This window comes from Rhinolophus sinicus, linkage group LG01, assembly GCF_036562045.2.
Source record: "Rhinolophus sinicus isolate RSC01 linkage group LG01, ASM3656204v1, whole genome shotgun sequence".
In the NCBI taxonomy this organism is placed as follows: Eukaryota; Metazoa; Chordata; class Mammalia; order Chiroptera; family Rhinolophidae; genus Rhinolophus; species Rhinolophus sinicus.
The window spans coordinates 53,727,462-53,740,088 of NC_133751.1; the positions used below are offsets into that span (position 1 = coordinate 53,727,462).

Genomic DNA, 12,627 nt, shown 5'->3' on the forward strand with positions numbered 1-12,627 from the left:
TGTCAGAGGGAGGCACAGTGTAAACATCTTGTGGAAATAGCCCCAGAACCACAGCACAGAGTCCTGACGACACCGCTGACAGGCACGATTATATTCTGGGTGACCCGTGTGGCCTTTTGTTGAGGCCGTCAGGACCCCGAGCCCCCATCCAAAGACGTGACCCTCCGTTGGGAAAGAGGCAGGGCCCAGGGGGCGGGGGCACAGCAGGGCCCCAGCCTCAGGCGCGTCACAAGGCACAAAGGAGACAGCGGGGAGGCGGCCGCGGGAGCTGATCTTCGCTCGCCAGCCGCTCGCAATTGCGGTTACAGACCTGAAGTTCCCCTCCCCCTCCCCACCCAGGCCCGCCCGCCCGCTCGCCGCCCGCCTTTCTGTCTCCTCTCTCCCTCCGTACTGGACGGCCCGAGTCCATTTCCGGGCTCCGGGTATTTGGTATCGATCAGGGCCGGGGGCGTGGGAGCAGGTGGCTACGGCGGGGCAGCTGGGCCGCCAGCCTGGTGCGCGGGGGCCCGTCTCCCGTTGCCTTTGTCGCCAGTCCCTGCGCAGCGGCCCGCTCCCTCCTCCGGGCCCGCGCGCTGCTGCTGGTTGGACTTTGCGCCGCGTCGGGCGCTGCTGCTGCTGCTGCGCGCGGGGCCGCGTTAGGTGCCGGCGGCGGCCGGAAAGCGGGCGGCGAGCGGCGGCCAGGACCCCGGCCCAACATGGCTGAAGTCAGCATCGACCAGTCCAAGCTGCCGGGAGTCAAGGAAGGTAGGGGCCGGGTGTGAAGCGCGCGCGGGGCCCCTCCCCTCTCCCAGCTCGCGTCCCCTCCCGGCAGGGGCGTCGTCCCCTCGGCCCCGCGGCCCGCTCGGGGCGCCCACCTTGTGCTGGCCTGCCGTGGCCCTGCAGGAAACTAAGCTTAGGCACTGCGGTGGGACCTTGGGCAAGGCACTTAGTAGGTTCTAAGCTTCAGTTTTTTCCTGTGTGAGGAGATGGGGGGAGAAGAGGTAGCACCGCCCTCATCAAGTGGTTGTGCAAATGTTCAAATTGAATACCAGAGCCCTCAGTGAACGCTCAGGAGCTGGGAAAATGTGACTTATTTGTGTCCTTAAAAACCAAGGCCCAACCTAGCTGGCTTGAAGGCTAGGAGATGGGGAGGGGTTGACATTCAGTTCCTTGTGGAGCCTTTGTTTTGAAACTTGACTCTTTCCCTCCTTCTCGCTACTTTTCCTAGCCCAGCGTCTGGCTGGCTGACTTTCCCACCTTCCCCAAGGTTTAAAAGTTTAGTCTTAGCACTGCCCAGCGCGGCGGGTGGATTGGAAGCTGCTATAAGCATTTTCTTACAAAAAGCACGGAGCGAGGGGGAGCAGGGGACTGACTCCATGACCTTGATTTTTTTAATGGCTCCTTATACTGATGTCCAGGAAAAGAAAGCACGATTAGTACTGGTCTGGCTTGGCTACCAGCAAAGAGCCTTTTGACTTCTCTTCCCTTGTTTTCATGGGCTCCCCCAAGACCTAGCATTTTTTGTTGAGATCTTGGAGTGCTTTGGATATTCTTTGGTCCTAGGAAGCATAGAAGTCCCAGAATACTATCCAGGTTTGCAAAGGTTGTCTTTGTTGTGGCTGTCACTTATTTCAACTGAGTATTGTGGTTTGAGGTGTCTTGGGAATGTGGAATTGAAAATAAGAGTCTTTGTTTTCTTGAGACTGTGTTTCTTTGAGAACTTGGTTTGACTCAGGTGGTCTTGTGGATGCTCAGGTCAACTCCCAAGAAAGCCTGACTACTTTCTTTCCTAGGGATCCAAACAGGAGACAAAGTCACTGATGTTATGTGGAAATTTTAATGGGGCTGGGCCTGGGGCTGTTATAGTGTTCTTTAAAGGATATCAAGAGTTTAGGCCTGAAATCTTAACAGTAGCATTTTTCAACGTTTCAGTTCCCAGCCTGGCTTTGGTGAAGATCCTGGCATTCACATGTAAATGTGGTTTTCACAGCTCTGTCAAGACTAGGGGAACCTGAGTGATAGGAAAGGCAAATCTCTCTACTTTGAAAGAGAGAGAGAGAGATCTCTGCTGCAGGGTTAAGTGATCCTTTTGCAGTGTGTGGTGCTTCCTGGAGGGTGGGTGATGACTAGAATGAGAATTGGAGTTCATACACAACTTTCACATATAAAGTATTAGTCATATAGCGCTGTGATTTTGCCCAGCCCCCTCAACATGTCATGACCTGGAACAAACTTGAAACTCATTTTATGTATATACATTTATATTACTCTTAGATTTTCTGGTTTCTCACCAAGACATGAATGATTTATTCTAGTGTATTCATTCTCAAGGGCTTCAACACTTTCTATCTAAAAATACAAGACTTTTCTATTGGTAAACTCTGGAGTTTAACACATTCAAATTGCCTTTCATTTCACAACTGGGTTGCTATTTGGCAACCCAGTTTACATAATATGATAAAGTGGTAAGGAAATTCAGTGTGACTCTATCATCAAGTTGGAATTAAATATCGATTGGCTTTGAAGGTGGTCAGAAATTGTTGAGAAGATCATTGTCTTTGTAAGTGTCCGACTTCTCTGGCTCAAAGATCGTCAAAGGAAATGATATACTACCAACATCCTAAATGGTGATGCAGTTTTTGATCTGGGAAGTATTCAAGTCTAATAAAGTGTGTCTTTCTCTAATATAACTCTTAATTATGACCCAGTTACTCCCTAACAATCTCTTTGGACCCTAATTAAGGAGAATAAAGCTGGTGCCCATGGTGGGGGACATACACAAACACAGACTGTTGTTAATACTGAAACTCCAACCCAGTGTGAAAAGGAAGTAGTAATTCTGGCACAGATTTTTAAACCCCATTTTAAAAAATCTGTCTCTTCCACTTCTCTTTTTCTATCTAAACCTTTAATAGATTTATATACAATTACAATTGGGGATCATGGGGTAGATTGCAATGGAGATTGAGAATAATAATGTGATGGGTTTCTACCCCTTCCCACTGAGTTTTCTTTAGGTGGGGGTGGGGCGCCCTGTAACCTTTATTGTGAACATTTCATCAGAGGTCATGGGTAGCAGCTGACATCAGGGAAAGAGAATTTGAAAAATTTCTTTTCTAGGTTAAAATCCAATGCTGGCTGGCTTAGTTTTAAGGCGCTCAAAGATATTCATCATTTGGACAGACCTCTAAAAAAAACAAGCTAGGGCAGTATTTTTATCTAGGGAATCTCTCCTAAAATAAGAGACAAAGGGACACATTTGAGTTCACATGTAGGTGAAAAGAATTAAGTCTAACTAAATGTTAGCACACATCATTATTTCTGGCTTAAAAAGCACATTTGGAACATCTGCATACTTTTTGTAATAGAATTACTATTGCCAATTTTTAGGAATAGTACTTTATTTCTTCTGAAACATTTGAGGTTCTATGCAACAAGATTTGAAATAATTCCCAGACATTTTAAAATCAGTATATGTATAACTCAAATGCATCGTGCAGTATGTGAATGTTACACAAAGATATAGTCAGATTCCAACAGTATTCTGAAAGTTTCTTAGTTTAGATCAGAGCTGGGAATATATTTTTTCTAAAAATGAGCACTTTTCATCAGTTAACAAACTTAGGTTTTTGATCAATTTTAGCTTCTTTGCTGAATTTTCTTTCTGAAACAACAATCCGTACTCCCCACTTGTCCTTTCTGTGCTCTGCAGTCAGATTCCCACATCACTACTTAATTTGAATTGTTCACATATCACTGTAATCTTGCCTTTTACTCCATCTAACAGTGGTTTCACATTATCTTAAACTTTTGGTTTAAGAGCATTAGCCTGTCCATCAAAGCCATACCTAGACCTTTTAAAACCTTAACTCCTGCAATTTTCCCCACTTTTAGCTATGTAGCAGTTATATTTCAATCCTCCCATCTTCTCCCAGTGCCAACCTTTTTTCTTTCCTTTCAGCAGTAAAGCAATTTATTATGTATTTTGTATTCTTACAGTTCTTCAGATGGAAGATTCCACCATCTCCTAAAGTTAATGGGGTGTGTGTGTGTGCGCACACTTAACATTCTGAAATTAGTGCAGCTAGTAGTGACTAATTTCTTGAAGTAAAGGTAGCTAGCTATTCTGAAAGCGAATCCATTTTCTTTAGTGAAAGACGAAGGTTAATACACTTTCAGAAATATACCTAGAAAGCACTAATTCATTTTAGGTCCAGGAAACCCCAGTGACACAATAGGATAAATTAAATTTTACTTTCTATGTTATACCTATCTATGTTGAATGAATTCTATAATTCTGTAAAACCCAGAACGTAAGGGGAAAGATACCATATTATGTTTGGTGCAATAAGTTAACCAAATACTCCCAGAGGATCTAAAGCATATCACATGCACCCTAGGCATCTAAGGTGATGGTGGTCTCTGAGATGTGCATTACCTGTCTCCAGGGCAAACTCCCTTTCTCTTTTCTTCAGAATTCCACAGTGGTTGTGTTTTAATGAGACCATGACTGAATCTCCTTGAGTTGGAGGTTTATGTCTTACCTTTTTTAACCCTCATCTGGCTTCAGGTTTTTTTTACTTAGGCAGCAGATATTCAGCAAATGATTGAATGTGTGAATGAATGAGTGACTGCATTAATAGATGCTCCCTGTTGGTTCCAGAGTCCTATCTTTGGCATAATTATTTCATATTCCTTCTCAGAGTGTAAGGGCAGAGATAATGCCTTTTTACTGTGGGTATCACAAAGTTGTATAATGCCAGTATTAAATTTATAAAAACTTTTTCCTAGTGTTTTTCTCATAGGTGCCTATTATAAATAGAATTCATCCAACACAGATAGGTATAGCATAGAAAGTAAAAAAACAAGTAATTCTATGCTCTTCCTTTTGGCCTTACAGATAATCATTATTAAGGGTAAAAGTTTAATAAAAACATTTTTAAAATTCTATTTTATGGTTTTGATTTTTATTTGAGTTGGAGGTTTAAGTTTTTTCCTTAAGTGCAAAGCAACATTACACAGTTGACAGCTGGAAAGAACTTTAGATACAGATTAGAAAAGAAAAATACTGAGGGGAGAGTACTTGCACAATAAAAAAATGCCCTGTAGTGCATGGCCTTGATTTTCACTGTGATGGACAGGCAGTCCTACAGAGTTCAAGGACTTGTAAAGAACCCTCTCAATTCATATGTGGAACCAAAATACTTCGCACACAAGGGAGAAAAAGAATATTTCGGTTTATTTCAATATGCAGGTATGCAATACTTTATTAAATTAATCAATGATTTAAAAAAATGGATATAGCTGTTATTTGCAAAATAAAGGTTATTTTAATGAGCATTTCTGAAATCATGAAACGTTTTTGGTTTTTTTTTTTAACTAACAGGCACCTAAAGGACTTCTCCTTTGTGGGAAACTGTAAGGTTAATTGGTATTTTAATAAAGGATCTCAGAATAGAAAGCATTAAAAAAAAACTAATCTAGACCAACTCTCATTTTCCAGATGAAAATCTGAGAGCCAGGTTGGAGAAGTGATTTGTACCAAACTACTAAGTCTAAGTAGCTATAGGAATTGGCACATTGGGTTTAGAATTAGAAAAGTTTAAAGCTGCCTATTTACACAGTTCAGTCTCTCACCTCTTTCCTTCCTACTTTGTTCTTTCTCACTTCATATCTCCTTTCCCTCCTCTCTGTCACTTCCTTTTCCCCCACCCCTTCTTATTCTCTTTCTTTTAAATTATTCCATAGATACATAAGAGGCATTCCTGATGTGTTTTGTGAATACTGTCTCAAATATTTAAAACTATAATGAAAATAAGAAATGACAAGGTAATTTCAGATTTTCTGGTTATTTTAGGGATAATGTTTGATATGAAAGTTAATGAGTTAGCATAGGTTTTATTGTATTTCTAATTAAATATACTTTTTAGGCTTTATTTTGATTGAGCAAATTAATTACTGTGTGAACTACAGGAGGTTACAATCCTGCCTCAGTGTTTTTTCTACCTACACAATGTATATCTTCTCTGGTACATTCAGCCTGAAGGGACTAATGTTTAAAGGCTTGGACACTTTAAGATTAAATGTATTGGGGAAATAAAATCAAAGAAAGCCCTAGGTCATGGTTTTTCCTTAGCTCTTACCTCAATAAAAGCATGAGAGTTTTTATTGAGATAAATGAATTTTGCCTCAATAACAAAAAGCAATATGATATTCTACCTACTGCTCATGAAGAAAGCAGTTAGAGAAACCACAAAACTTAAGTAAACTCTGCTTGAAATCCCACTTCTCTAAGTACAGGGGCATGTTTTACAATGAACTACCCTGACTTATAGGGGGAGAAAAAAATTATCACAGCAGTAGTTGCAATTTAAGAAGTAGCTACTGGAAGGGCTTTGGGATTAATGTTTGTAACTGATAACCCATTTAAAGGTATCTTGTGCTTCAAAAATAAAATCAGGATACCCTAGATCTTGGAAAAGACCTACAAAAGATAATTGGTTTTTATATACAGAAGGACTTTGGGGATTATTTAGACCATTCATTCCCAGGTGTTTGAATGTAGAAACCAGTGTAAAGATGTCCCTAGATATTACTTTTAAAAGGACATGACAAACACACAAAAGAACTGTTTATGCCATCATTTCATTAAAAAAACACACAAATTAAGATTTGCAACAACATGGATGGACCTAGAGGACATTATGCTAAGTAAAATAAGTTAGAGAAAGACAAAGTATAATCTCTATTGTATGTGGAATCTAATACATACATACATACATACATAACCAAGCTCATAGATACAGAGAACTGATTGGTAGTTGCCAGAAGCAGGGTTGGGGCATGGGGTAGGGGGTGTGAGAAATGGTTGAATTTTTTTTGTTTTTCAGTTTAAATAAATTGGAAAAAACCCACAATTTTATATGTTTTAAAATATTAATTTATTTCTGTGATTACAAAACAATACATATAGCAGAAAATTTAGAATAGTATAAAGAAGAGATTTAAAATCATCTGTAATTCACCGTGGGGTGAGGGTGTGTGGAGCTGGTCTTCAAGGATGACCTAATGAGCCATGCCTTCCAGTATTCTCGCCTTTGGGTAGTCTCCTCTCCTTGAATTTGCGCTGCCTCTGTGACTTGTTTTCCACAGTAGGATGTAGTGGAAGTGATGCAGCATGGCTTCCCGGGCTCAGTCACTAGGAGCCTGTGGTTTCAGCCTGGGTCTTTTGGAACACTTGTTCTTGGCAAGCTCCCTTACGGAATCCAGCTGCCATGCTAGGCGAAGCCAAAACCCCAGGGAGAGCCCACATGAAAGTGCTCTGGTTGAACAGCCCCAGCTGAGCTCTCTGCCGACAGCCAGCGTCAGCTACTAGCAATATGTGTAATGTGCACATCCAGCCTGGCTGAGCCCTTACGTGACTATGGCCTCAGCTGCCGTGTTCTGGTTCCCACCTGGGAGACCCATGTGAGGACTGCTCAGCTAAGCCCAGTTGACCCACAGAACCACGAGGGATAATCGTACCCTGTTATAAGCCAGAGTTTGTGGTGGTTTGTTATACAGCAGTGGGTAACTGGGACAGGTGTGGGCTAATTCCAAAGTAAACTCGTTTAAAGGGAGCGTGTTGAGGCAGAAGAGCTGAGACTCTAGGGCCAGGTAGGCTTGACGCGCATTGCTGCTTGGTCACTCACTAGCTATGTGACCTTAGACAAGTTACTGAGCTACTGTGCACCTTAGTTGTCTTATTGGTTAAATGGAAGCTGGGCTATTTCAAAGTATTCAAGTGACTGGCACAGAGTAGGTACTAAGTAAATACTGGTTTTCATTAAACACACACACGCACACACACAAAGGTACGTTGGTTTGCATATGACAGTTGGTAACTATACACTGCCATAAAAACAGTGAAAACTTTCTGATCAACCAGAACCAGTATCTAAGCATTGTTGTTTATATATCAGTGTTTCTTTCTTTTTTAAATCAAATTCATTGATGTGCCATTTACATACAGTAAAAATTTATCCTTAACATGTGGTTCTGGGTTTTGACACATGTAATAAGAGTCTTGTAATCAAAACAACAATCAAGACACAGAACAGTTACGTAACCCCCAAACTTCTTTTCGCCATTCCTGATGGCCACCGGTTTATTTCCTGCCCCTATAGTTTTGCCTGTGCAAAAATTTCATGTAAATGGGATCAGACAATAAGTAGCATCTTGAGTTTGGCTCCTTTCACTTAGCATAATATGTCTAATATTAGGTTGTGTTTGTCAGTAATTTTGTTCCTTTTTTATTGCTGAGTTCCAGTGTATGGCTGCACCACAATTTGCTTATCCAGTCACTGATTGTTTTCATGTTTGGTGTGTATAAATAAATTGCTGTAAACATTTGCATGCAGGTGTTTTTTTTTGGTTTTCAAATCTCTTGGGTAAGCACCTGGGGTGGGATTAGTAGGTCATAGGGGGTGAATGTACGCCTAGCTTTATAAGAAACTGCTAAACTGTTTTTCAAAGTGGCTGTACCATTTTTCATTCCCACCAGCAATGTGTGAGCTCCAGCAATTACTCTGCATCCTTGCCTGTACTTTGTATTGTCAGGGCCGTTTTTTTTGTTTGTTTTTTTAATTAAAATTTTAGCTGTTTGAATAGGTGTGTAATGTTACGTTAGGAAGCTTACATTTGCATTTCTCTAATGACTAATAGTGTTGAGCCTCTGTTGTGCTTATTTGCTATTCTTATATGTTAAAATGTGTTCTGAACTTTTGCCCTTTTAAAAAAGAATTGGACTGTTTTATTTTTATTGGATTTAGAGAGTTCTTTACATATTCTGGATTCAAGTCTTTTATCGCTCATGCGCGTGCGCACACACACACACACACACACACAGACACCGGGGTTGCCAAAAAAATGTAGATAAGTGGATGCTTTGGTCAGCGTTGCTCAGACAGTAGTTCTTTGTAATCAGAAATGTCTGGATGCTGATGGTAACTACTTTGAGCACCTCTTGTAATTGCAGAAGTCAAACATGACTTGTATTCATTTTTTGTTATCGGTATATATTGAATATTACAATTTTAATTCTGTTTTCCTTTCTTAAAATGTGTATATATTTTTTTTTTGGCTCTCTCTCCCTCTCTCTCTCTCTCTCTCTATATATATATATATATATATATATATATACACACATATATATTTATATATTTTAGTATATTTTAATATTTAATAAATATTTAATATATTTTAAATAATATTTTAATATTATTTTAGTATAAGACCGAGTCTTTATAGTATAATATAATATAATACCGGGTCTTATATTAATATTTGCTTCAAGAAACGCATTAGAGCTGATGGTCCGACTAGGTCTTATTTTCGGGGAAACACGGTAGCAAATGTCAATGGTTTTGAAACCTTGATGCAACATAAGCATGATGTGGGGAGCTTTACTTATGAACACATTCCTGGCCCTACTTGATATCAACTGAATCTTTTAGAGATAGTCCCAGGAATCTGTAGTTTTTATACTCAGATTATACACTTGATTTACACAGTGGATATTTGGATTATACTGACTGAGAATATTGTGGTCACCCTACTATAGGGATCCTACCCTACTCTCATTTCTTAAGTTTTTACAGTGGCAACTTCTTCTCAGTGTTAAAGAATGAGTGGCTTTTTTTTTTCCTCCAGTTATTGAAATTCGTTCCTCTAAAATAGAGGCCTGCAAATTACGGCCTGTGGCCCACTCCAGCCCACCTACTGCTTGTTTTTATATAGTAGGGAAGTTGAGAATAGTTTTTACATTCTTTAATGATTAAAAAAAAAAAAAAGATTGTTTTGTGATATGTGAAAATGATATGAAATTCAAATTCCAGTGCCTATAATTAAAGTTTTATTGGAACATATCCTTGCTTGTGTGTTTACATATTGCCCATGGCTGCTTTCATGCTACAAAGGCTGAGATGAATAATTTTGGCAGAGACCTTATGACCAGCAAAGATTAACATTTTTCCTATCTGGTACTTTATAGGAAAAAAATGGTTTCTCTTTGACCCTTTTCAGTGAAATTTTTTAAAAACTTGCTTATTTAACCTTTTTTGATATTTCAATTATCATTATGAACAGCAGTTATAAATTTTACTTAACATAGTGGTGCTATTGGGGACTGTTGTTGATAAAAGTCTTATGCTAGCATATTTTATTTCTGTAGTCAATTTTAAAATATAGACATATATTCTGCTTTTCTTATTTCATTTTAAGAAGCAAAAATGTGCACTTTATATACAGATCCAGGGACTTCAAAATCAATTATCTAGGTAGAAATTTTATGTAAAGTAAAAGTATGCCATATACCAGCTCCGAGTAAGACTTTGTTGGGCTTCCATGAGTGAAGTGCATGAGTAAACATTCAGCTTTTTAAAAAAAGTTTGCTTTTGATTTTTAGCTTATTATTACTGGTTCTCTTCAAAACCTGTTATTGACATTTGTCTTCTTGGAAACTTGTATCAGAAGTACCTAAGCTGATTTCCCACTAAACTTTGAAGGATTAGTGGGTGATGAGCATTTCCGGTCCTGATACAGCTCCTCAGTGACCAAATACCAGGGGGAGTCTCCACTGGACTTTTTGGCATCTATTTTTCTAATGAGTCATAAAGGCTGAGTCATTTTCCATTAACCTTACTGCAGGACTTTTACTGAATATAGTAAAAATGTGAATGACTTATAAGGAGATCTTTCCCTCTTCACTGTCTCACCATCAACAACAAAATTTGTTTTCTTTATTGACTATATAGGGGACTCCATGATTTACTTTAAATATTATATTCACTAAGTTTTGAGCAGCACCTTCTTACCAAATACTTTAAAATATTAGCTTTTTTTTTTCCTTCCATATTATGAGGTTATGTAAAATATAAAACATCAGTGTGGGCAAATACTGTCAAAGAGTCATTTGGGAAACCTAAAGTACAGAAAGAGGAAAAAAGGACTCAATATCCTCGTCTTCCCATCTGTATATCAGGAATTTGGCCTCACATCTGGGCCAACAGCTATTTTGGAGAGGACTGTTCACTCAGTGCCTGCAGTTACAAATCACTCTGTGGCTTTGTCTACAGACAGTTTCTTATCCTGTCAGGGATTGCTGGATTCTAACTTGACATGTCTGCTTCTATTGTTTTCCCAGGTTTCCATGGTCAGACCTCATGATTTCAAATTAGGTGTTAGTGTCCCCACAATGCATTTCTTCTTTTCTTTTTATACTTATCCCATTAAAGCTCAACTTTGAAAGAGCTGATCTTTGAAAGATCATTTTGGCTCTGCATGTATGTTGGAGGGGACAGACCAGAGGTTTAGAAAATGGTTAGGGAGCTGTTGCTAGACTCCACTTTACCATACTTTTCACATCCCTGAATTCCAGGAACTTGGTTTCAGTGGCACTTAAGCTCCCAAACTAGGATAACTACTGAGGACTAAAGGCAGGGATATTAAATAATTTATAGGCCAAACCCGGACACTGTGTGAGTAAAAAGGGTGATTCAAATAATTTCACCAGAATAGGTGTACACGGCTGACCACTGAAGGAGACATTGCTGAAATACCACAGGCGATTGGATATGTAGTGTCAAGTTTTCACTGGCATCTAAAACCTAAAGAGCACCTACCTGCCTCCCCATAGACTGCCTTAGAGGTTCTTAAATTGTTTTCTATTTCATAATTGATTACTAAATGAAACATGAAATTTGTTCTGCAGAATGTAGTAGGAATAAGGCTTTTATTGGGTTTATCAAAATTCTATTTTTATTTATTAGTAGGTTTTCTTTTCATTCCCTATTTATGGATTCTCTCCATATATTCCCCCCTAAATGTGGGGAGCAGATATTGAAAAGATTTGTGCAATTGAAAGGATTTAAGAAATGCACACATTTCTGATTCCTACTTATTTGGCAGTATGAAATATAACTCATTTTCTTTTTCTTTTTAAATGGAGTAGGAGGCTACCTTTTTACTGTATGTATTTCTGCTATGCATCTTTTCAGTAACTGAGCTCCTCCTAGAATTGTTTTACAGTGTTTTCTGTAGTTTACTGATACATTAACTGACACATCCAAGTTGAAATGAAGCTTGCAGTATAAAATTTATCTTTAGCACACTAACTTCTTTGTAAAGGGAAGTGTTTTTAACTTAGGCATGTGAAATCTGGTTTCATATTTACTCTTTACCAATTATTAGCTATAAGGACTCAGAAAATAGTGTTTCTGAACTTCAGTTTCCTTATCTGTTTATTGGAGATAATATTTACTATGCCTAATACAGGCTCTTGTGATGAGAGTTAATTCAAGAAATGAATATGAAAACATTTTGTAAAACACAGTGGTATTGTTCAGTTTCTTGATACTGCTATTCAAGTTGCCCTGTGGTACTCCTCCTTTTCCTTCTTCCAGATGATTGTTTCTGTGAGCCCTAATGCTCTGCCTGGAATTTCCATCTACACTAGCCACCCTCCCCTCCCCAGCCTAGCTCAAATGCTGATTTTCTGTTAAGTCTACCCTGCTTCTTTGTGTGTCTTAACTCATTTTGAAGTACTTCCTAATGCAGCATGTCTTATTCTCTGTGTTGATCTATTAGTTCTCTGTCAAGCAGACGGGTAGC

General features: G+C 39.2%; 1 protein-coding gene across 3 annotated transcripts in view; it reads left to right on the plus strand.

Moving 5' to 3' along the window:
• Window positions 1–224: 224 nt before the first annotated feature.
• Window positions 225–12,627, plus strand: part of CCDC50 (coiled-coil domain containing 50) — a 79,256-nt gene continuing 66,853 nt past the window's right edge. For all 3 annotated transcript variants that reach the window (XM_074329519.1, XM_019712621.2, XM_019712622.2), the window contains exon 1: window positions 225–744. In XM_074329519.1, coding sequence (XP_074185620.1) covers window positions 696–744 — 49 coding nt within the window. In that variant the 5' untranslated portion in view covers window positions 225–695. The remainder of the gene's footprint in view (window positions 745–12,627) is intronic.